The following is a 26,135-nucleotide window of genomic DNA, read 5'->3' as shown; positions in this document are numbered from 1 at the left end:
TCGTGGTCTCCAAATTGATCCCGATGGTAAATCGAGTTAATGTCTCCTGAGCAGGTGGCACCTTGTGGTCTCTAGTGTGAACGCTGCTTATGTCGTACAGCACATTCAAATTCAGTCCACTTCAAACACCCTCGATGAAAAATGACAGTACGACCTTCAGATTGAAGTGAAGTAAAAATGTGAAACATCCTAAACCAGTTTTGTCGCCGTCCTGCATCATAGTTGGAATAATACAAGATAAATGTCTTTGAGCGCAAGTGTATATAATAACTTCACTGAGGATTTCAATGACATCTTTATTCAATAAGCAAGTTATTAAAGAAAAGGTGTGAGGCACAAATCACCAGCTGACAATCTGATGTAATATAAAGTAAATAAGTGGGAGTCGGTCAATACTTTACTGTAAACAAACATTTAGCTTTCGTTGTGTGAATTTACTTGTTCGTTTTCACAAGTTCTCACGATTTCCCTGCTACACAGTATCTAAATGTCAAAGTGACTCCTGTAACCGTGGATACAGGGCAGATGCCTGCGTAGTCCAATGAGCGCAGAGTCGTGTCGGACCTCAAACACAAGAGGCTGCCGTTCAGTCAGTGGTGAAGATCCTTGCAGCGATATCATCCAATAGCCAGTCCACTCCAGCTAACAAATTATTTCCCGTCACTGCGCTGCAGCCAATGATACACCAGTGATGGCTTCTGATCTCATCCAGGGCCAACGCCTGAAGGGAAACCGTAAGAACGTACATTGTGACGTGAAGAATAAAAAGCAGCGACAGTGAAAGTATAATTGTGATCTGTTACATTACTGAAAGGTAACATTACTGTAACGTGGGGTAAATCTCACCTCTTGTATTTGCTCTTTGGACAGGGCTCCTGGTAAGTCCTGTTTGTTGGCAAACACCAGCAGCGTTGCACCAGCTAACCTCTGCATGGAGGAGAGGACACACACAATTACAGAGACTGATGCAATAATGATACAGCAATTCAACCACATCATAGATTTCAGCTTCAAACAGTGCAAGAATAAGAACACGCCTCTTTCCTCTTGTCCTTCACAGTCTCTTTGTGGCTCACTATAGAATGAGATTTGGATTTTTGCAGAAAATAAACTTGAGTTTCTGGGTTCAGCTTTTAATGTCCCCGACAATCTCTGCAGTCTCATTTAGCCGCTTTGTTAGAAATCCCCTTTAAGACATGTAAAAGCTACACAATTCCCAAGTGGGGTATTTACTGACGTGTTAAATGTCGAAGAAGAGAACATTAAAATATCTTAAACTTGTGTTAATCACAGACCTTATTTAGGGCATCTAACCAAAAACTAATTATTTTTTACGACTCATTCCTGCAGCACTAACTGTGTGTGTGTGTGTGTGTGTGTGTTTACCTCCTCCAGCAGCAGTGCACTGAGCTCCTGCCTGCAGTCCTCCAGTCTGAGTCTGTCTGCGCTGTCCACCACCCACACCAGTCCGTCCGTGCTCTCAAAGTAGTTCCTCCAGTAGGAGCGCAGTGACTTCTGACCACCTACATCCCAAATATTCAATTTAAACCTATAAAACAGACGGAGAGAGCGACAGACAGACAGGAGAATGTGAGGAAGACTGAAGAAATACAGTCTGAAGATGGACCTTGCGCCTGTCTCAATTTTCTTTTATGAATGCCTTGACGTGGGAAGAACAGGGAGTTCAAGAGTAGAGAGAGGATGTAAAAGTAACTGACACTTTACCAAATGTGTAAGTGTACTGTGCTTATTGAGGTTTGACTCAGTTGGCTGAAAGGGATGATTGACTTTATAACTGGGTTGTTAGAATGAATGAGTACATGTCAAATTGAGTCATATGCGATACATTATTTTAACTAAGGCCTACTGTGTGTGTGCGCGTGTATAAGTGCGCGTGTTACCCTTTGTGCTCCAGTGTTTTGATGTTGAAGCCCAGCGTTGGGGAGATGGTGCTCACGTCTTCTCCATTAAACTTCTTCAGGATGGTCGTCTTCCCCGCGTTGTCCAGACCTCTGCACGAGCAGGTTAAAGAAGAAACTCTCACACCTCACTGTTAAATATCAGTAATTCATTAATGAGCCTAATTGTCTCATTCACCCACATGGAGGTTACTCACAGTGCTAGCAAGGTAGCATGATACAGCACAAAATGCGCTAAACAAACTTCACAACCACACAACCGTTATCCTGTTTAGTCTAACCACACATGTGTACAACTGTCCACGGCTCTGGTGTTGTTGACACAAAGTTAAAATAATACCGTTGCACATACATGCTACCTTGTTTACAGCTAAGCTAGTTACTGACAGGATACAACATCAGCAGCCTCATCTCCCGCTCCTTCTGCTTCATCTTCTTTAAAATCGTCAGTAAACCCATCGCGACGGTGTCCTCTCAACGGCTTATAATAGATAAGCTTTTACTGATTTATAGTTCTGTATTAAATATATTTAGCATCCATAAGCAGCATTGTCAAGCAGGAAGAGGCTGTAATGCTAATCCTGTATCACGCAGCTAAACATTGGACTGTTTAGTAAAGCGCGTACGTTGATTGGTTGTTTGAGACGTTCGAAGCCAGTTGATTGGTCAGTTAGCATAATAGGGTGTGACCGTGCAGTAGAGGCGCTGTGGCGCCCTCATGTGTCTATTGTGGGAATTACACATTTAACTCAAACTCGAAACATTCTGGAATGCTCTGCCTGTCAAAGCTTGTTTCCACAAATATAATGTGCAGTGTAATATAAAACACTGTTCATATTACATGATGTTACACATATTGTAGGCTATATGTTTGAGTACATATGCGTGTGTGTTTATATTCCTCGTAAACACAATTTAGTTTCTTCTTATTTCTTTCTTCAGTGTTCTCTTGTATTGCCTACTGACATTCAATTGTTTGTATTATATTCTAATTTAAATACTTTTGAATGTCTGTTTTATGCATTTTCTGTGTTTAACATGGAGGGGTTTAAAACTGCATTTCATTGTGCAATCCTGTATAATGACAACAATAAAATCTTTAATCCTTGAATATGACGACAATACAATAATATATTTAATACCATTTTCATAAAGGAGAAAACATACATAGAACACAAGGATTTTCACAGAGTTTATTTGCTTGAGGTGGATTGATTTGGATTATTTTATCAAAATGTAGGTAAGTAATTTATTTAAGTTATAGTGTGTAGCAAGACTGGGTGTGAATTCCTCAGTGGAGAAGATACACCTGGTATCATGATGCTGCATTGTGAAGCTGCTACAACATTGTGTTAGCCCCTCCCGTAAAATAAAAAAAAAATCCTGCAAAAACTAGCGCATACAAACAAGTAATTTTCTCACAGGGCTTCCTCATCAATAATGTCTTCACTTTTCTTCACTCACAGAGTCAGAGAATAGTGTTAAAACTAAGGAAATTAACCACATGTATTTGCATAAGGAAACGTTTATAAATATACATGAATGAGATTTTCTATGTGCTTTCAAGAGAAATATAGGTGTTATTTTTGATAATTAGCAAGTAATTATATAAGTTATTCTTAAAATAATGAATCTTATTAATCATAATATTAATTTGCTCGATATTTGGAGAACTCAGCCTTATGAATATGTGATATTTACCTGGATGTCAGTATCAACTTAGTAAAAACAACACATATAATTGTAGAAACCTTTAGTGTGGGCTACGTTTTTTTAAACTTTGTTCAGAAGATATTTACTTAAGTTGCATCACATCCTGCTGAGAAGCGGTAAAACAGTTGGCTGTAGTCTTTGCAATTCATTTCCCGGCAAAAATTCTTCGGAAATCCCACGCAGGTGAAGGAGGGGCATCCTCATTCACGGTCATTCAGCCATCAGCTGTTCCGGTAACCCAACATATCATCCATTCACGATGCGTTCGGGTGCTACCGGAAATAGTAGGTAAGACACTGTAGCTGTGTGATACTTGTGGAAAACGTACTTATATGGCACTCAAAAACAGGGTTTGATTAGTTAGTTGCAGAAAAAAAGACATTTAAATAGAATAGGGGGAAATTTGAGCCAAGATGCACAAAACCAGCAGCAGAGGAGTGTCCAAATAAAACCAGTAGGAATAAAACTTTGCTTTTCGGGGGGAAACATCAGTGACATGCTAAATGTGGATTTGTTCTGTTCATTCTGGTGCTTTTTGGTTCTCCTTCTTAAAAAAACAGCAGAGACTTGAAAAAGCTTTATTTATCACTGGGTCCATTCAAAGAGAAAGCGATAGAGATTTGGACACTGAAACCAACATACTACACGTGAATGCAGCACAGATCCCAGGCTTTACCTTGCAATGGGACCGTTTAAAGTAAAGAGAAACCGAAAGCAGTCGCAGCTTTACGTTGCATCATGATCGGATGTCTTGCCCTCAAAAGCCACCAGACTTTCCGGCGGAGCGCTGCACTGCGGGCGACACATTGACAGAACCAACAAGTCATCAAGCATCAAGCATTAAAGTTTGCACCACGGAAATTAAACCATTGCCTATTTAGCATCTGTACTGTGCTTTTCATCGCGAGTCTTCTAAGTTTACTCCGAGCTGCAGAGTTTTTGGTTCAACCTCACATTTTGAATGGCAGCGGTGTCACCTGCGGGCGCGCAGACTCTGTGAAGGTGCATCCTGCCGGTGGGTCAGACTGCCAGTCCGCTGCGGAGGGAAGGAGATGTCCCCGTTATTCATGGAGATCGGGTCCGAGCTCAACAGCCTCGGCTCGGTGTCAGCCGAGGAGAGCAACACCGCTGGATCGGTAAGTGCTGCATCTACTCAATCATACAGTCAAGCATCACAGAGACGCGTCACATCAGCTAATAACTACTATTACTGCGCTAAAATATAGAGTAACACATGTACTCGAAGTATCACTTATCCCATATAGACGCATATTAACCTACAGTAAAAGGCTAAAGAGTAGTGAATAACATGTAATGCTATTTATATACATTTTATTACACTTTGATTTAATGCATTTCTTGGTTTAGTCTCTTTCAAAGCACATTGTAACTTAACAATAAAAAAACTGCTATAACAATATAGCATTATTATTATTATTATTATTATTATTATTATTATTATTATTATTATTATAAAAGCATTCTAAAACCAAGCAAAACCCACCATTGAGCACCTTAGATAAAATAATAGGACAATTAGCAACATTTCCCATCAAGAATGGGTCAAGAGCCTTTGGGCACTGTAAAGACAAAAAAGTGCATTTTAATTTCAAATTCAAGCGTTCCTTTCTTCCTTGTTACATTTGGTGCCGTTAGAATAGTTGGCAGCAGTTATTCTGTCTGGTAATAATGTCACTTGGCTTCAGCCTGGATTTCTATTTCAGCATGTTCATGCCGGGCTGCTGAAATAAAGTATCTATCTGTGCTCTCGTCCTCTTATACGGGTAAAGACAAAGTGCAGTTAACAGGTGTTAGCTGTGTAGCTGAGAGTGATGCAACTCTTATTGGACATCAGGTGTTCCTGTTGAGTTTAATGTATTTGACCTTCATCACCTTCTATTAGAGATAAACATTTAATTTATAGACAAAATAACTAGTGCTTATTGTTTAATTTAGGTTCCATTGGATGAAGAAGTTAAACTGATGGGAGAAATCGTTCGTTTTATATGAAAGCTGTTAGAAAAATGACATTTCACCTTCACATCTAAACTTAATTTGTTGCTCTTCCAATGACCTTCTCACTGTGACTCAACACAACAACTTCCTGCTTTAATTAAGAGACCGCATGTGCATGTGGTGGGTTTGATGAGTCTGTTGCATTAATATCTGCAGGAGAGAGAAGGAGAGGGAGAACAGGTGGGAAACAGAAGAACAAAGAGGAACAGAGACGCTGCGAGGAAGAGCCGGAAAAAACAAACGGAGAGAGCAGACGAACTTCATGAGGTTCGAAACAATCATTCCTTATGTTTGTTCGCTCCTTTCCCCCTTTCCTTACGCTTTCTGTCACACACCCACACACACACACACTCACACACCCACACACACACACACTCACACACACACACACACACACACACACACACACACACACACACACACACACACACATATACACACACACACACACACATATACACACACACACACACACCGGCTGCGTGACTAACGGTGTGTGTGTGTGTGTGTGTGTGTGGGTGTGTGAGTCTTGCGTAATCTCACAACATGCTCGTAGCCACTTCTTGTAAATACTCTGCTTTAGGAGAAGGGCTTTCACTCCCTCTGGTTCACCCTCCCTTCCTCTCTCCCCGAGAGAGAGAGAGACACACACACATACTTTTTTTTCCATCCATACCGCCCTCGTGTTTTTTTCCTGAGGGCCAAATTCCATAGGTTGTGACACACACACACACACACACACACACACACACACACACACACACACACACACACACACACACACACACACACACACACGTTATGGACTTTCTTTCAACTTTCTGTTTGGATTTAATGAAGCAAAAGGCGTCCTGACCCTGACTTCACAACGTGCACTGTTGAAAACTATTTATGGATATGTGAGGATAACTACATCCTTTAAAAAAACGGAGGTTCTCTAAACGAATAAGTCGTTCTCCTAAAACTACTTATACGACCGCTTTATTTAACCAAACCTGTAGTTTACTGCTCCAAGCCGCATGGTTGGAGACGTTTGTCTTTGACATTGATTACAGTTGGTGTTATTCTCCTCAAGCATCACATCCTACCTGTTTAGAACTGGTTGAATGAGGGTGTATGCTGAATTTATGTGTGTGTGTGTGTGTGTGTCTTTTGTGTGGAAGCAGTCCATGCTTTCGCTTTCTCTCTCTTCCCTTTCAGTTCTGCTCTCTGCATGTTCTTCAGGTTCATTTTGAAGAAGCATCGCTCACACAAACCACTTTGACTCACGAAAAAATACAAAGTGTGTTCAGCAGTTTATGGTTTTTAAAGGGTCAGTGAACGTGATGCACAGATCGCACTTTGACTGTGAACTCCGTGATCCCGGGAATGTAGTAGGAATGTAATTCTCAAGGGAAAGACTATTCTGAGCGTTGTTCAAGTCTGTACGAGCGGTCATTGGTGCTCCATAGAGATGAATGCTGCCTGTTATGGAAGAGTGTTTACAGGCTGCACTGAAACTTAACGAGGCCGTAAAAGTGAGAGTTTAATTGATTGATAAACAATTCTACAAAGTCTAAATAGGAACATATTTTCAAGGATTTTCATTATACTTCTACTCCAATACATCTCAGAGGGAAACATTTGACTTTTTACTTCTATTTATCTGTCAGCTGTAGTTACTTTGAAGATTCAGAATAATAAAACAAGATAAAATCAACAAATAATTCATCATGTTTTATTACAGCTTAAGATAAAAGGCAAGTGTATATAGTTAAAACCTTTACCAGCTGCAACATTAAAGTGAGTACTTCCTTGAGGATAACAGAGATGGAGCTGACTCGACTTGACATTAACTCTTTGTCATTTCTCCCCCTCTGATCTCTGTCCCTATGTTCCCCTCACCCTCTTCTCCATAGGAGCTCCAGTGTCTGGAACGATCAAATTCATCCCTTAAAAAGGAGATTGCCGCATTGAAAAAAGACCTCCATCTCCATACGTCGGCTCTGGAGCGCCACACACCGTGCTTCCTCAAAGACTTTGCATCCAGCCCTCCTGGAGCCCCCCCCCGGACCTCAAGCTCCACTTTTGCTGCTACTTCCCTCTCTACCTCCAGGGTGGTGCTCCAAACCAGGGACTGTGTTGAAACAGTCACCTGTTCACCTCCTCCGGCTCCAACGACTGCAACATTAGCCTCACCTGGTGGCTCGACTGAAGTCTTCTCTTCCTCCAGCTCCGTGACGGCTCTTCACTCTGCCTGTTTCTCTGCAGTCCCGGCTCCCCACTCTTTGTTTAGCGAAGATCCTCCTTCTCTAATCACATCGAGGGCAAATGTTCCGCCTGTCTGCACCAGCCTTGTTTCAAACCCCGTACCCTGCAGCTCGCTCCCCGCAGCTGCTCAGCCTCAATCTGGCCAACGACACATCCATGAAAGCTCTTCACTGTCAGCAAATGCTTGTTTCTCTCCACTGGATGCTTTTCTGATGAAACAAGCTTCTTTTCTAACGGCTTCATCTAAAGTGGAGCCCCCTTACTCCTATTTAGTGGCGAAAAACGCAGGTTTAGTAGCGCAAGGCGGTCCCATGAATGTGCAGCTTCATCCGGGTCAGTTGAGCAGAAACTCAAGACCAACTCTTCAAGATCCTGCTCCTCAGTCCCTCCCAGCGTCGCCTCCTGCCTTGGATTTAGCCTTGAAGCCAAATTATAGTCGACAAGTGGAATTCAATTCTGCGTCTCTGCTGTCCCTGCTCACTGTCCCGAGTCCCCTTTATGTGCCTCAGACTACCACCAGCAGCTTTGATGGACCTCTCCCTCAAACCCCACCCTCGCTGCCACGGGGGGATCCCTCAAGAGATCTCTCTCTTTCTGAGTTTCTCGAGTTCAATGACTGGATACTAGGTGGGACTAGTCACTAGTGGCGCTACATGCCACATTGTGCCAAAATGGTTGTTTAATTTACATATTTTTTGTAGTTTAATTACAGTTTAGCAGTAACGGTAAAAACTGTGCAATGCAAGCTTTTATTTATACATCTGACATGCGTATGGAAAGCAGAATATGAACGATGTGCAAAACAAATGGTAAAATGCGTGCGTGAGTTCCTCTGCAACTAAACTGTATTCTCAATTACAATTACAATTGTTAACTTTCCATAGTTTACAAGCCCCTATAGATTAAATGTGAACCAACGATGCAATCAAATCTAGCAGCGTTTCAAATAAATCAGGTAGGTCGTGTTGTCCCTTCCTTAAGACAGTGGAAAAATGACTCAACATCCGAAACCCTGACTTGTAATTTTAGATCGGGGGACTACTCACTTCCTTGCAACTTCAAGGAAATGTCATTCGGAGAAAATGTCCAAAGTTACCCAGTTTTAGAACGCCATGAAACTTTCTACTAAATGTAGTTATTTTGACCTATAATCAAACACACACAGTTTAATTCATTCAGTTTTTTTAAAGGCTACAATTATTTCTTTCTTCCACATTTCAGATGATACATTATATTTATTTTCTTCTTCTTTTTTAAATGTATAATATAATAATTATTTATACTTAGTGTAAGTATGCTACTTTATGATTCATTTTTAATTCACTTTAACCAGCTTTGCTTGCGATGGTGGATTAGAAGACAAAGAGCGAGACGGCCGAGGGCCCTAAACCCTCAGGGGCCCCCGAATGAATGTGTGTCTGCAGCCTGTTGGTGTGTGGTAATGTGATTAATTTCTAATGGTTAACAGTTTGTGTTTCTATATTATTTATCTGTCTTATCTACCAGTTTCCAAATTAATGTGTGCTTCACTAAATGACCTCAGAGGGTTCATGTTCTGCCCCCTAGTGGTTAAATCCAGCCATGACTACTTTATGTGACGACACCCCTGCGGGTCTACACTGATTACATTGTTGTGTCATTAATATTTCCCTTATTGTGTTCATTTTAAGTGAGGTAAATAAGAAATTATTTTTCCATTTGACCTCCTCTCATTGCAACTGACAATAACACACCTGTTGTTTAGGAACTACTGCTGAAAAAGTGGATTTTTAACAGTTAGGAAATGTAGCTTATGCACCATGATTGTATTAAAATTACTTAAGGATGATTTATGTAGAAGACTATTCTGCTTTATATATGTAGGTATATGGGTTATATATATATATATATATATATATAAGTGTGTGCTCCACATAGAAGTTTATGACTTGAGGCTTCGTGTGTGAGTGAGTTATGACTATTTATCATGCATTAGTTGAATATATTTATGCTGTAATACTGGTTGCAATACAATACAATACAAATAAACTTTATTGAAACAATTTATTTAACTTTTTCTCAATTTACAAGTATGTTGTAATAGAGTGTAATAATATTCTAATTCAATATCTGAATACAATCAAAGTGAAGCTGCAGAATACTCAGTGGAAAGTTTAATTCATTCGCTATAACTCACTCTTGATCGGTTCGATACACTCAGAACTTGTGCTGCTTCGGCTTTATTTGGTCTGTTATGCTGTATTACTGCCTTTGCAGTCACATGTGACTTTATTCAGCAAGAGTTTAATAGATTGTTCTCTGTTTCTAATGGGACATCAATATTTCAGATTGCTGCTAGCGGTGTGGATTGTCGTGATAGTTTTTCATGGTCCCCAGAGGATCTTTCAGTCCCCGATCAGGTTGCATGTGTTTTTGATTGTAACGTCTTAAAGGGACATATCAAGAAAAACTCACTTTGTGCACATATGTGGTTACGCCTTAGTCTCTTTCAGGACCTTGGTCCTATGAGCAGAATATGTCCCTTTAACAGCTGTTTGATGGATTCAAATGACATTTGGTGCAGACTTTTCCTCTGCACCATCATCGGGTCAAATTTAATTTGGTATGTGACCAAATATCTTTTAAAGTTAATTACTTTTTCCTATCAGTCTCAGCTGTACGGTGTTTTCCGCTAATTGGAAAACGTTGGCACACTAACATGCTGAGCTAAGAGGCCCCAGCATGTTAGATTTATCACTGTGAGCATGTTGTCAAAGCCCCGCTAGTATTTAGTCTTAATAGATTATACAGTATATTATTATAATCTAGACAAATGTTACTGGTTCTAGACTTGAAGGTGTTTGATAGGTTCTAGAGTACAGTGCTGTTAACAGCGTTTCTAAATGTCAGAGCAGTATTAACGGCCAGCAGATGAGATGCAGACGAGCCGCGCTCTCAGCCGCTCACCGGACTGCCGGTCCCCCCGGTATGTTCCCCAGAAGGAAACCGCCTGAGCTCATCTGCGACAAAACACAGAGGAGGGGGAGGAGGGGGAGAGAATTGGACGCAGGCGCGTGGTATTACGCACGCCCTTGCACTGAATATAAGATTATATGACTGGAGTGTGTTTATGGTGAGAAGAGCAGCGAGGTGCAAACACACACTCACTGCCAGCCAAGGTGTGACTGCGAGAGGGGAAGAAAGCGCGTGGATAATTGCGCTTTTGAGAGTGCGAGCGTGTTGTGTGTGTGTATATGAATGAAGGAACAAGTGGCTTAGTGAAGACAATGGATGGGAGTTGATCCTCAAAGTCAACTACAACCCCCGCGCACACACACGCGCACCTCAAATAGGAAGCGAGGGAAATGGGTAAAGGGAGGGGAGGAATGGGGGAGGCGGGGAGTCAGACAGAAACACCGAGGAGCGTCTCAGCGATGCGCTGCTGGAGAAAAGCAGGAAATATTTCATAACAGGACGATATCGCAGGCAGAGGTTTGGCAGAGGGGATGAAGTGACCGCGGAGGAGCGCGAGGCTCTAATGACGCATCGCTTTTACATGAACTGGGTTTAAGTGGCGAAGCCAGGCCACATAAATAAAGACAAATAAATAAATAAGTCCATCCTATAGCGTCATCCGCATTGAGGAGCTTCGTTCCTCTCTCCCCTTGCACCACCTTTAGGCTGAGGAACCAGCGGCATCACCGTCAGAGTGAGATGAGCAAGCATCCGGTCACAGCTTTCAAAATAAAAGCTTTATTATTGCACCGCAAAAACATTTTCTCACTGAAACAAGGGCTCTGTGGCTTCTCGTTTTTGGAGAGAATATGATGTGACAGAAGATCCTGGTGTGTTTTTAATCCCTTCAGTAGCTTAAATACTCAAAGTGTTATAATTAAAATGTTAGCAGGACTAGAGAGGAAATCATATCGACATCTGGTCACGCCCAGGGTTGAAATTATTCTGGGCTAAACAATGTCATTCAATTTTATTTTTGTATTATTGAACATCTGGGGAGAAACGGTGCAAAAGAGATGAATATATATTTTGAATATAAAGGCTAACTGCTCTGAAATAATTTTCTAAGCAGAGGCTGAAAATTTCAAAAACTGTGTGTTTTCCTTAAATTACTAATACATCTTTTGATGTCAGTCAGCCTCCCACTAAAGCCTAAGTTTAACACTATATCCGGGGATACAGGATAAGCTTACGGTGCTTACTTCCTGCTTACTTTTTGACATTTTTAATTCCCACTCACTGTTGGTGGAAATAAATTCACAAAACTTGAATTGTATTTGCTAAATTACCATGAATATGTGTTAATAGGCATGGAAATCTCTGTGATTCAGGCTTGTAGGCATATTATCCACGTTTCTAGGCCTCAGGTTCACTTTACAGCAATTGGTAAGTTTATTAATTGTCACTTTGTTTGTGGAATATTGGAGTTACTAAAACAAAATATCAATATCACTGTTTACACCTCAGTGTATATACATTTACTATTTCTCATTATGCATTCACCACATCCATGTTTACATTCAGTTTATTCATTTACAATACCTTCTACTCCAAATGTATTTAACTTTATCTTTTATTTGTTTAGATTTCAGTCCTTTATTTTTTATAAATTAGTAAATTTCTTGAAACCATCAAACCATTTTTTTCCTTAATCTTATCTTATTTTGAAAGTCATGGTGCCTAATTTCCTGTGTATTCCTGACTCACTGCGTGCTTCTTGACGCAGCTCGCAGAGGCGCTGTAGGACGACCGGATAACGGGAACCGAGAAGGGGGACAGGAGCAAAACGCGTCAGTCTGACAGACATAGACGGGGTGCTATTGTATAACACAGGCCTTCAGTCTTTTTCACTCAAGGCTTCCAAGAGGAGCGGCTGCTTTCTGCTCATTTTCTCTTTTCTTTCTCTCTCACCGCGGAGGTAGAGACGGAGCGCAGCAGCGGGGCTCGGTGTTGCATCGGCCGCTGGCGGAGGACCTGCACATGTCGGCGCGGTGAGGGAGCGTTTGTTTCCCCGCCCTGATACGGTTGTCGGACGGCAGGAAGAGGAGGTTTTGTGGAAGGGGTATAAACCGCGACGAGAACAACATTATCCACCTCTGCGAGAAAAAAATAATAAGCAGGTGCGGCCGTTTGAAAGAGGATCTGTGAAAGCGAGCGAGAAGGACAACAGTGATGCGGCAGCCGAGGTGGGCCCAGACTGATGATTTTATGATATCATCACCCACCGCCAGGACCGATCACTGATTTTATTGATAAGGAGCATCATCGAGGAGAATAAGCTATAAACTGACCTGGGGTCCGTTTGTTTGTTTTTGAGCCGGATAAACAAGACGTGCTTGATTACAGTGATTTTCTTTACACGAGGAGTTAAATGATAGAAATAAAGATCCGAATTTAGGCCGATGACTTAGTCTGTGTGTGTGACGCCAATACAGCAGCAGAGAGCTGTGTGTGTGTTTGTCTGTGTGTGTGTATGTGTGTGCGCGTGTGCGTGTGTGTGTGTTAGTGTGTGTGAGGGTGAGGAGACGCGCCTGTCTGAGCATCATCTGGTAGCTGCACGGGCTACTCCTCCACGGGGATGATACACAAGCGATTTTTCATCTGTGCGTGAAAAACAGAAGAATCCGGGATGATGATGCTGCTGCTGCCATTTCCAGTGCGGCTCTGATAGAGACAGCGAGGCGCACAGCACGGGACTGGACATCCAGAAAATCTCTTTCCTCACCTCTCCTCCGCCTCTGCACCTTCTCCCCCCCTTTATATCTCCCCTCTCCCCCATCCCTCCCTCCTACCCCGAGCTTCTATTCATCCTGATCAATTGATAATCATTCAGAAAGCCCCCCACTCCTCCATCCTTAAATCTACTCCATTCACCTTTCTCAAGCGCCCCTTTACGCACTCACACGAGCAAAGACACGCGCACCACCGCCGCCATCTACAGCCACCATGGAGACGACCAAGCTGCCTCCGTCCAGCCCGTCCTCGCCGACCACCAGCTTCTCGGTGCCGTCCGCAGAGAAGGTGGACGGCTTCCCGCGGAGGTCGATGCGCAGAGCCCGGCAGAGGAGGTCTCACAGCTCGTCCCAGTTCCGCTACCAGAGCTCCCAGGTGGAGCTCACCCCACTGCCCCTGCTCAAAGGTGAGACACTGCTTCACTGTAGTAGCCATGGGTCAATATGTTCTAGTGCCTACCATGAGAGTCCAACAAGGTCACCATACACTCACTTCACTTATCTTCAGTACATTAAAGTGAAGGCCATGACTTTACCGAAGACACCCGTTGATCAGTACTGTGGAGACGCTCTGCTGATGCATTTTTTATTGCCAGGTGTCCACTGATACATATTGTCCTTGTCCTTCCTAACTGACAGAGGTGATCGCTCTGATTTAATGTCTGAGAGGATCCAGTCTAGTTTTGGATTCTTTTAAAGGCCTGTTGTTGGAATATTCTGTTGTAGGGCTGCAACTAACAATTATATTATATGAGTAATTATTCACTCGCCAATTAAGTTACAGAACAGAGTGAAAGATGTCCATCCCAGTCCAAGGTGAGGTTCCAAACCTCAGAGAAATAAATAGTTTCATATTAATTATTTAGGCTGCTCCCCTACCCTAACCCCTAATGGGTCTTAATAATATTTATTTACTTGATTAGTCATTTATTCATGCTGAATGACTCTTTTACAAGAAACGTACGCACATCTCTGATTTAAAGTTGTGCTTTTGCATGAACCTTGGTGGAGAAACTCAGTTTTGCAGATTAAATCAACTAATTTTGAGATTTGATTATTGCTGAAGTAGATGAAATAGCTAAATTGTTTACCATTTTTAACTTGAAACTGTCTAAGGATGAGTCCACAAGTTTAAATGTGTGTATGCAGAGTCCCTCATTACAACACAGTATCATCAGCTGGTCACTGGTTGAAATGGGAGAAGCGTCTCCACATTATGAGGCCTTTCTTTCTGAAGACGTCCTGTAAAGATCTTGACTTCTAGACTACGTATGACATCCCTGCACTACGTGCTCTAATCCCAGAGCTGCTGTTACTACACAGAGACCACTTTGATCTGTGAGCGAGTTCAATAACCTCCCAGAAGGAGGGCACGAGGCTGTAAAGGCACTGCTTTCATTTTCACTTATACCTCAGTGCTGTGATGACAATCACAGAAAAGTATATGTTTGATCTGTTTTTATTAATCGATTTAGGGCAATTTATGTAGCAAAACATGGCAACGATTTCCTGGTTCCAGCTTCTAAACTGTGAAGCTTTGCTGGTTGTGTCTGTTAAATATAGTTTTCATTGTAATATCTTAGGGTTTGTAGACAGTTGGTCACCTTGGGCTCCGGCTACTCCTGTTGAGCAGTTTTAACCCTTTTCTGACTTATTATACATTAAATTATTAATCAAACAATGAATGACAGGTGAATCCATAATCAAAACTAGAGAGCGCAGACCTCCACTATCACGCAATATTAACGAAAATGAAACATTGGTGATAATACTTAGTGAGTTGCAGCCCTGGAGTAAGAACGTGCAGTTGGCAAAAAAGACCTTAAATGTCATAAAAAGGTAATTATTGCTGATTAAATTATCAATGAACTTGATGGTTCGTTCAAGTTCGTACTTTAAAGTCACAGCGTTTCATTTTTGAATGAAGAAATTAAACATTCGTCCTCTGACCAGTGAAAAGTTGAATCCATATATAAATCCTTATTTGGTTGGATGCACTCTGAAGTTTTGCTGCTTCAGCCTCACTGTGAGCTTTTAGCGGCTGATGAGTGACTGAGTGACACAACTACTGTCATGTGACGCTATTGACGAAGTATTCTTTTACTTCAGTATAAGTAGTAATACTACAGGGTAGAACAAGTCACAAGTAAAAGTCCTGCATTCAAAATGTCCTTAAAGTACACATTCTGCATAAAGTTCCATTTCTGAATATTATGTTATATTATTGAATTATAAATATTGATGGATTAATGACATCACTTTAATGTTGCAGCTGGTAAAGGAGGAGCTTATTTTTTAGTGGAGTAGAAGTATAAAGTAGCAGGAGAAGGAAGTACTTAGATATTGCCCCTTTAACCCCTGAAAGGTGTTTTGTTGCTAGACTTTGTGTTTAGACAGTGAGTACATGTCATGTCCAAATCAATATTTTTGTACCTTTTTCTTACAGTTCACGTAGTAAACAAGACCTATCCCTTCACATGCTTTCCCCACTTCTATATTTGCTTTCTCAAGAGCTGTTATATTGCTATCTGTTTACCTACGCCTCTTCTTCACCTCGCACACCTTCTGTCTCTCGTTGTGACCTGTGTGCGCCGTACACTGTGTGTCTTCACACATGCCTTTGACCTCTCTTCATACGTTTACTCCCTCTTTCATACAGCCTGCAATCTCTTCCAATTAACCCTCCATGAATAGAAGACCTCTCTGCTTTTAGAGATGGTACGAGGTGCGTGTGGCTGCATGTTTGTGTTTTTGCACCTCATTTCACCAGCTTCCACTTCCTCTCAGGCACGTGAGCGAGGGGCGTGTGCAGCATGATGATTGAGGGTGTTCATTGCATCTTTACAGCACCTTCGGTTCAGACCTCTCTGTGCATAGATAGAAGTCCCAGTTATCACAAGGCTGCTGCACCGCTGCGGCACTGTTTCTGGATCCCCAGGAGGAAGTGATAGTAAGATCCTGCAGCACCGGCGCAGGAGAAAAGCCTGGCGTGGGGAAGTCTGTAACGGGCAGTATGTAGGCCAAGTGTAGACAGACTTGTGGGTGTTTTGCCCTCCAGGGATTCACATTCCCATCGTTAATTTGAACTACTCCTCCTGCTAACAACGGCACATCTCTTTCACTTTAAGCCCTGAGCAAGGCTTCAATCTTGATTGCATCTTCAGGCTGAATATGAAACGTAATAGACATAAGACGTATGAAAGGATATAACAATGAAGAAGATGCAAAAAAAAAGTCAAAGCTGGTAAATTCCGTCATCAAACACTTGAAAACTGTCAAGAAACAGCTTCAAGTGATGAACACTTTGGATCCTTTCTGTTGTTTGATGTTGTATTACAGCCTACCAGGCACAACGTGTACATTCTCAGCACGGAGACAATAGTTATAGCATCACGTTTTAGATATTAGTCTCAGAAAGAGCAAGAACCTCAATATTTTTTGGACCAATTTCAACCGTCAGAAGGAGAAGAACTCCATCACGGGAGAGGCAGACACTGATTCCTGGCCTCAATCGATGCAGTCGCAGCGTGCATCTCTGCAGATCTGTCATCAGTAGTGTGTGCAATATATTGCTCTCTAAAATTACTTCTTTTTTTTGCAAACTTACTACAGAAAAAGTAGGGAGTTATGTCCGTGGTAATGTATCATGTAGAGATTGTATTATAGTTATTCTAGCTGTTGCCCGATCTGTTCTTATATTCAGGGCTGCAGCTGAATGTCTGGTGTCGTATTTTATGACGTCATGCCCCGAAGAAATAGATTTTTTGTTATTGTGGTTATATTAATGTACTTTATGCGTCTGTTACATTGCTTCTGTGCGTGCGGCAAGCTGGAGAGCAACACACATGGATTGAAGCAGAATATTGAGTTGGATAAAAAACATCTTGTGAATTTTGGAAATGATTTCATTTTCAGTAAATGTTGACTTTTGGACTTTAAACACTCTGGACTTATTGGAAATGTTTGGATCCATTGTGAAACAATCCTACGCAGCACCACTGCCTCGTCTTTATCGGCAACTCTGCACAAATATCAGGTTTAAACAAGAATAAATAGACTTTGGGAAAAAGAAGCCAGAAAACCGAAGAAGCTGCAGCGTCTGAACGTTGATTTAGAATTCGAAGGTCAACGAGTGAAGCTTTCAACTACTGGGTACAGCACTTCTGATTAGTGACTGCTCATATTACACGAGGCAGGTTTAGAGAAGTTTGGAGGAACGAGACGTTTCATTGGTCGACTCCTCTGCTAGACCAATGAAAGAGCAGCGGGGGACGTTCAAGGCAGCCAATGAATCCCCGGATGAAGGGTGAAGGATACGGGGTCCATTTAATCCCTTTTACAGTGCACTCATGTTTGGCCACAGGCCTGCAGCAACACATGCACCCCTTTCTGTACACTGTGTTCTTGGACCAGTGCTGTACTGCAGTGGACCGTTTCAACCGACGAATAAACTCGTTTCAATCAACGAGTTTATGAGTTGTTCCTTCAAGGTCTATTTCATAAAAGCACAGCAGCCAACCCTGCCGTGTCTTTCAGTTGGCATTTGCATTGTTTGTTCTCCAGAGATTGATCATTTCCTTTCCTGCTTAGTTCCAGTGGTTCCTCTTTTCTTCCACTGTCTAAATGTTGCAAATGTCTAAATGGAGCTTTAATGTGAGAATGAGAGAAATGAGATGATGATCGAGTCACAAAGAGGCACCGGGGCTCCATCAACTTGGTTCCTTATTTTCTATGGCACCGAGACAAATTAAAATATTTAATATCACACAGTTAATAACGCTCAACATTTGAGCACATACTTCCTAATGGATGGAGCCTTGTCTGGACGTAGAGACAGCTCCTTGACTCCACCCTCCCCTGATGGTGCTGCACTCACATTTGTCACAAATTCATTCCTGTGCAGCGAAAAGATTTTCATCGAACAGAATTATTTTCCACCAGAAGTCATTTGGATGTAACCTCTTTGTAATCTGTTACATTTCCATGAGTAACTGTAACGGATTACATTGAATTAGTATTTAAATGACGTAACTAGTTCCTCCCCACGGGTTGCTTGGTGCAGGTTTGATTATTGAGTCTTTCTCCTGGTTGTCCTCCGTGTCTTCAGTTACACTGCAGCTCTGTCTCACAGAGAGGCTGTTAGCTCGCCGCTCCTCCCCAGCTGCGCCGCTCCCCCCCCCCCGGGGCTGCAGACACCAGTCAGGCTTCCCAGTCACGGATGTTGTGCTGTCGTCGCTGGCAGGCTAACCAGACTGAGGTCACATTCCTGCCCATACATCCACTCGGCACATAAACAAACTCATGATTAGGATTCATGTCTTGTTCATATACACCAAAGACAATTTGCACAAAACGGATGATGATTTAATAAAGATAATTTAGCACAGAGAACTATCAACAAGGCAGCACTACGATCTTTGCTTTTGACCTTGAGATATACTTGATTTCAAACCTACTTGCGATGAATTTGTAGACGTTTCCATCTCCTCCTCTGCAGCCCTCTCCCTACACTGTGTGGTAAGATGCAAAACACCACTGAGTTTTATCTGCATGATGAAAAACACAGGTTAATACACATTATACATGCACTCAGCATGCACCACAATCCTTCTTTGCTCGACCACTGGGCATGCATTTAGATTTGACTTACAGTAAGTGTGAGTCATCCAGGTGAAAACACGCTCTGCTCAGTGTGACTGTATCTGTGAAAACGTATCCACTGGAGGGATGAACCGCGTCATCAGCAAGGACAGAAACACCATTGCCACGGGCACAAATATTGTCATTGCAACCAAATGTCACAACAACAGGTAGAAACATCGTCATCTTATTTTATATATATATATATATATATATATATATATATATATATATATATACAAACACATTCCCTGCTAGTACAAAGCATAGTGCATAGAAATGTAATTACTCTGTGTTAAATCAGCGTGATAAGGGATGTAGGTTAGGAAAAGCTTTGACATTTGTGGTTGCAGCAGGTCAGGGATTCTATTCTGAGCCGGGTGAGGAGGAGATCTTGCAGAGGCACTAAGCATTTATTAAGACTAGAGTGTGTTTGTGTAAAGCTGGATATATGCAGGGTGATCATGGGACACTCGCTGGTGTATCTTGAGATCTGGGGGAACAGTGTTGCTGCCAGCAGCTACCTCAGCAGGAGCTCCGAGAAACAAACACACAAAACAGACTTTCTGCTCCTCTCGGCCCCGCGGCTCACTCTGCCAGCTCAACATCTTTGCGTTTGTGACTTCAGTTAATTGTAACACGAGGCTGATGTGACACAAGACACGTTAGAGAAGTTGTTGTATGCCTGGTTTTTAATAACGAAAGACAATGGGCCTCATTTTCTAAACTTGAAATGAGGGCATTAGTGAACATGAATCTGTATTAGGAAGTCACAAGATGATCACACTACAATTATTCCTGTGTGTCTTGAGCGGCGTCCCAGTGAAAGTCTATCATCTGATCTGGAAAACAGCAGCAGATGAAGCCAAACAAAATGAAAATAGTCCAATTCTTGTTTTACCGCAGCTGTTTCAACTTGCATTTCTTCTCATCAAAAATGAATACCTCGTTGTTTATTATCATGTCCCACACCAATGTGAGAGCAGCAGGTCTAATTGCTGTTTTTAAAAATAATCAACATGCTCAGCTCCACTACAATCATCTGGCTGCTGAATCTTCAAATACAGAAACATCATTAATAGCAGAGCACTCATATCAAGTAATGGATAGACGGACGCTTTGTGCAAACACCCTCCAGCGTGCAAACCTTCAGCAGACGCAGCCTCGGCTCTCTTCCTGGGGCTGGATTGAAACGTCGTGAAACCATCATGCATGGATATTTAGTTTTATGGATATTTTATGGATATCATGCATGATGGTTTCTTTCATAGTGGCCAAACTGTGGAACTACAACTTCCAGGTCTGTCACGTGACGACTTTGAGCACAAAATAGACTTTTTCCTGATAACTAACATTGGGAAAGAGACGTCTGTAATTCGGTGGATAATGTTTTTGAGGTAATTCAACTTCCCCGTACGGACACTTGAACAGCTCTTATTTGCCTGGGAGATCACCGGAAGATCCGGGTCATTTAAACTTTATACTTTATACACTTTTGGCTTCACTGAGCAACTTTCATAGCAGTGAACGAAGGCCCGTCTCCAACGCTGTTTCCAGTTCTCCTTTTACATCCATGGTTTCAATCAGTGGCTGGCAGAAGAAGTGGCTTTTCAAAGGGCTGCTGATTGGCTTCAAATAACTATGTGAGGCCCTAAAGGATGTTGTGTGAGCTTACAGAGTGTTAAATCTCCCGTACCTGCACGAAAGCCTTCCTGCTGGTTGGCGTTAGCATTAAAGCATTTAAATAAAAGCCATGGAACACCCTGCAGGTATAAGACGAGCACTACAGACAATGTAATTGAATCAAGCTTTGTTGCACAGAGGAACAGATGGTGAGTTGGACCAGAGTGAGACAACAGGAAGAATGTAATGTTGTTCGACAGTTTAGGTGAAATAGTAAAGTGTAGCGTCAGTATATGTCCTCATACCTCCTGTTGAAATGACAAGGAATGATCTGACTGCAGTGTGCAAGCGTTTAGCATCTACACATTGGATGATGCTCGGCTCACTGGAGGCTTAACGGGTCAAAGTGTTTCACAAGCCTTCTGTTTCTATGAAACGACAGGAAATGCATTTAAAATGCTCCCACTGCTGTCTGCGAAAGAACACAAATACACTGTGTTTCATAATCTACTCAGAAATGGGCCATTTTCACTGCTAACAATGAAGGGATTAAAAGGAAAACATGGCGTCAGACGTTCCCGTTATGGAATCTTAAAGAGCATCTCGTGAAATATAACACGGGAGAGAATCGTTTTAAGAACATGGTGTACCAGCCTCATACCTTTTATATACCGTATATATATATATATACATATGCACCTTATACAAGTTCAAGAAGGCCGTGAAGTCAGTGCACTGATGTCTGACGACTTCACACATTCTTCCCTAAACTGTTATTTCATTCAATAAGACAATTTCTTTGAATTATAAAATGAATCCCATTTCATTTTCACTTTACTCTTCCACTGTGTTACAATGTTATTTGAGCAGGAAATAAAGACTTGTCATAGCAAATTTAGATTAGGACTTCTGTGCTGACTGTATTTGGAATATGTAATGTGAGGAATTATTGCTGAGAGACGCGTCCTTCTACGATCTCTCGGGCTGCTCCAGGTAGCGGTACTGGAAGAGAACGTGAGCCGTTATAAAAGAGTTTTCTTTGCGTGAGAAAATAGATCTGTGGCATGAGTGGAAAGTGTTAATCGTGCGAGTCTCACGGTATTTTAAAGTTACACTCTTGCTTCGAACAATGTGTAATGATGAGAAACTATTGTAGTATAATGAATACTGCAGACATAATGCTTTACTTGGTATAACTTGACACGAGCAGCTGCTTCTGATAAATAGCTCCGAGTCTTTCAGGTGTATTTCTCTCTCGGTTGTCATTTGTGCTGTTTCTACAGGCCACATGCTGTCAAACATGACTCATTGCCTATGCAACATGTAGGATAATCCCACATGATTTAGGTCACATGTTAATCTGCCTGAGAGGATATGTTTGTGTGTGTTTCCCTTTGTCTTCATCCAGCATGTGTGTTTGTCCACATTATAATAATTAATGTATCCGTTTTAAATGTGCTGTTACCTTCTCACACAGATTGTATGTGGGAGATTGTGTGTGTGTGTGTGTGTGTGTGTGTGTGTGTGTGTGTGTGTGTGTGTGTGTGTGTGTGTGTGTGTGTGTGAAGGAGAGGCCAGCTGGATGGGCCTGGTATTGGGTTACAGAAGGCATGCAGTAGTTTTTGCTCTATGGCGGTCTCGAATCAATTAAGAGGGAGAGTGGGGGAGAAAGTGATGGTGGGGGGAGAAAGTGATGGTGGGGGGAGAAAGTGATGGTGGGGGGAGAAAGTGATGGTGGGGGGAGAAAGAAATGGAGTGGATGAGGAAATGACTGAACATTAAGTCGACAGGTTGAGGAAGAACAGTGGGAGGAGGAGAGATAAAATAAAGGCGGAGGATATTGCAGCGGGGAAGAGGATGTAATAAGCACAACGCTGATGCGTCACTAAGAGGTGATTCTTAAAGGAATAAGAAGCGCCACAAGTTTCACCTCGGTGATGTTCACTGGTCACTGCTGTGGAAGAGAGAATCCCACAGTGGACATGCAGAGCTGACATGTTGGGAATCTGCATTAAAGGACATTTTGTAACTCAGACTTTTTCATGGCAGCAGTGAGTCTGACGCTGCACAGCAAACCAACACATTATTATTCAACAAGTGACGGTTACAAAGCTGCTAATCAAATGTTGAGGAAGGCTCCTGCTGGGATAACCGGCTCACATATTTGCTTACTAACCGTCTCAAATTTGTGTTTACATCTCGCACAGTCAATATTGCTTCAGAGGAGAATTTCAATATCTAAAAATCCCGAAAGTCACTCAGCGGTTAAGGAGAGTTTGGACTTTTGAATTAAAAAAGCTCCCAAAGACCTGTGAGAGTCTGCTTTCACTGATACTAATTGAAATGTATTTATTGAGAGTGATTCAGGTAATTAAAGGGACAGTAAGCAGCAAACACACAGAGAGATATGAAGCAGCCTGGAACACGCAGCTGTGGTGGAAATGTGTATTATTAGTATCACTGGATTATTTAAAGATAGGCTCAGCGCACCTCTTAATCGTGATTTAACCTTCTCCAACTGCTTTTTGATAAAAGAGTGAAAGGGACTTTTATTCTATGCATCTCTTTATATAAAGACTTGCTGCCATGCTTTGCCATTAAAACACAATTCTGTCTTGTGAAGCTCCTAAACAGGAAGGTGAAACATTCTGAACACTGGCAGTATAATTATTGTTTTATAGTTGTTGTAGCAGCTTTTTATTACAATAAAATAGAAAGAAAAGATAATTACAGAACAAACTATCAATACTGAATCCAACGACATTATTGTTGTACTTTTAGGTCGACAAAAGAATCTCTTCAGTTTTCAACCGCGTGTAACAGTTTTCATCAGCGTGTGGAAATTAGTTCTGTTTTCCCCATTTACCAACTTCGCTGAGGAAGACAGTGAGATACTGTCGTAAGTGAAAAAGCCAGTAAGTGAACCTCGATTGTACGATTCATTATTGATTGATTTGCGTCGGGGAGTTGACATGTCATCATGGTTGTTAAAGCTAACAGATCAACAAGGTGTTGCTTTTACAAAGAGCAACATTAGTGTCCAACGTTTACTCTCCTTTTCACGATTTAACGGCAGAATGAAAGGCTTTAAGCACTTTGCACTGATAGCTTAATGTGTAAAATAACATAGCTGCTAAATGCTCGACTGTGTTAACCAGGAAGTCGCTAACATCGTCTGTCTGCTGTTTGGTGCTGTGCAAGTGGAGTACAGTGGCTTAAAGCAGCATCCTGCAGACGAGGTGGCTGAAAGCGCTGAGACTAAAAACCAAAACAATGAGCTGAAAGACCCAAAACGCTCTGTGGAGTTGGTGATTCTGTGGGGTCGTCACTACAAGAGTAAAAGATATTGTCACTTTAAAAATATCATCACTGTCCTTTTAGCTGAGATCAAGTTTTTGACGGTGCAATTTGGAAACCAGTCTCTGTTGTTGTTATTAGTGAAGTGGAAATTCCAGATCTAGATAAAAGTCGAGATCTATTGAATTGGCTCGAGAGCGATCTGTCCACCAAATGTCATGAAAATCTGTCGAGATCTCAGACGGTGAGAGGAATAAAACATCCTGAATTCAAACGTGTCAAAAACGTTCCAATATCTGTCAGCAGGTCCGGCTTGATTACCATTAACAGACTGTACATACATCTCTATTTACATGTCATATGCTAACACGCAGCCGGTGTCAGTACCTACACTCAGCACCATCAAGAGTGAAGACTTCCATGTATTTCCTGCTCTAATTTAAACAGCGGGATGATTTGTCCTGTTCTTTCTCGGCGGGTAAAGTGCTGTTTACTCTTCAGTCTTCTCAAACATCTGAGGAGGCTCGACAGGAGGGGGATGTAGTCGATCACAACCCTCCTCATTTTTCCTTTCTAATCAGGCTGTATGATGTAGTGGATGTGTTTATAAGGAGGATTAGAGATGGACTTAAAGCGTCACTTAAACCCCTTAAGGTGATATTTATACTGCCCTGACTTCTACACTGCCTGGCGTCTCACTTCTGATTGCTGCCGTCGCTCCCTTCCACTATTTATACCTGTGTGTTTCTCTCCTTCTTCTATCTGCCTCTACCCCCTTCTACCCCCTTCTACCCCCCCTCCCTCCCCATCCTCTCTTCCGCTCTGCGTCACTGTGTCTGTGCATTGAGCATGAGTGTGCGTGTGTGTGTGCTTAATGACAGAGGTGCAGAGGCGGCTTGGATGGTGGCTGATTCTGTCTTTCTCTCTTTTGCTCCGTCACACAAACACACACACACACACACACACACACACACACACACACACACACACACACACACACACACACACACACACACACACACACACACACACACACACACACAGCCTCAAACAGAATAACTGTTATTTAAAGACTAGAGCTGTACTTGCTCATTTGAGAAAAGAAGAAAGCCTCGGAGAGATTGATGGGTGGAGTAGACGAAGGGAAAGATGGAGGGAGGAAAAGAAGGGAGGTACCCTGGTGATGGAAAGATGAGAGAGAAGCAGGAAGGGGATGATGTCATCTTTTAACCCTATCCCTCCTCTCCTCCCTCCTGTTTCCTCCCCAGATTCTTCCTCCTCTCCTCTCTGTCTCTCTCCAGCAGAACTATATTTAGATTTGTGCAGCTGTGTGTGTTTCGATGCTGTTGCAGGGTGCTTGACGTTGCTCATTCTTATATGTTGCTGCTCCCTTTCACCAAACCCACCCACCCTATCCACCCACCCTCTCCCTCCTCTTGTGCTCACCATCTTTCCTACGTCACATCTTTTCCCTCTCTTGTGTTTCAGGACGTCTCTTTCAGCCTCGTCCTCCTCTGTGTGTTTAAAGGATGCGTCTGGAGTTATGCCTTCCTTACTGTCAACAGATCACATAAAAGACCAAAAACAACAATTATTTGATCCTACAAACAAGTAGTGCCTGAGTAGCCAAAGATCTGTCTTTTTACACTATCTTATAGATATCCAAACACTAAACACATCGAGGCTCACTGTCACACTGCGTGACATGTTCCTGCGTTACAATGAACCTCATTCCCACACACACTGTCCTGCTGCCGCAAACACTTGCTTGTGCACCAAATGTGTATTAATCTGCCACTGAAAATAGTCCCCAACACATTTACTCCTATGAAGTGCTGCAGGGACAAAAAGGCCGACGGGATTTTCCCATCATGTCCCCGACAACCTCTGTAGTTACATACAGCCACTTGTTAGCAACTGCCTTTTTTAAAACACGTATTTACTGACTCAT

The 26,135-nt window shown here is 42.1% G+C and overlaps 3 protein-coding genes across 3 annotated transcripts in view; 2 read left to right on the top strand and 1 right to left on the bottom strand.

Annotated features, from left to right (window-relative positions):
* Positions 1-260: 260 nt before the first annotated feature.
* arl2 (ADP-ribosylation factor-like 2) lies at positions 261-2,539 on the bottom strand. Its single transcript, XM_029454861.1, has 5 exons — positions 2,314-2,539; positions 1,902-2,012; positions 1,387-1,549; positions 847-927; positions 261-721 (listed from the first exon to the last, which is right to left on the bottom strand). Exons 1-5 carry the CDS (start codon positions 2,376-2,378, stop codon positions 587-589), a joined length of 555 nt encoding a protein of 184 aa, XP_029310721.1. The 5' UTR covers positions 2,379-2,539; the 3' UTR covers positions 261-586.
* Positions 2,540-4,338: 1,799 nt separating this feature from the next.
* batf2 (basic leucine zipper ATF-like transcription factor 2) lies at positions 4,339-9,944 on the top strand. Its single transcript, XM_029454365.1, has 3 exons — positions 4,339-4,768; positions 5,805-5,915; positions 7,547-9,944. The coding sequence occupies exons 1-3, from the start codon at positions 4,685-4,687 to the stop codon at positions 8,540-8,542; spliced, it is 1,191 nt and encodes a 396-aa protein (XP_029310225.1). The 5' UTR covers positions 4,339-4,684; the 3' UTR covers positions 8,543-9,944.
* Positions 9,945-12,649: 2,705 nt separating this feature from the next.
* ppp2r5b (protein phosphatase 2, regulatory subunit B', beta) overlaps positions 12,650-26,135 on the top strand; it is a 34,135-nt gene continuing 20,649 nt past the window's right edge. Inside the window, 2 exon segments of the mRNA XM_029454523.1 lie at positions 12,650-12,682; positions 12,815-14,031. Of these exon segments, the coding sequence (XP_029310383.1) occupies positions 13,839-14,031 (193 nt within the window). The 5' untranslated portion in view covers positions 12,650-12,682; positions 12,815-13,838.

Source organism: Cottoperca gobio, chromosome 18 (genome assembly GCF_900634415.1).
Source record: "Cottoperca gobio chromosome 18, fCotGob3.1, whole genome shotgun sequence".
NCBI lineage: Eukaryota > Metazoa > Chordata > Actinopteri > Perciformes > Bovichtidae > Cottoperca > Cottoperca gobio.
This window is presented reverse-complemented; position numbering and strand designations above follow the sequence as displayed.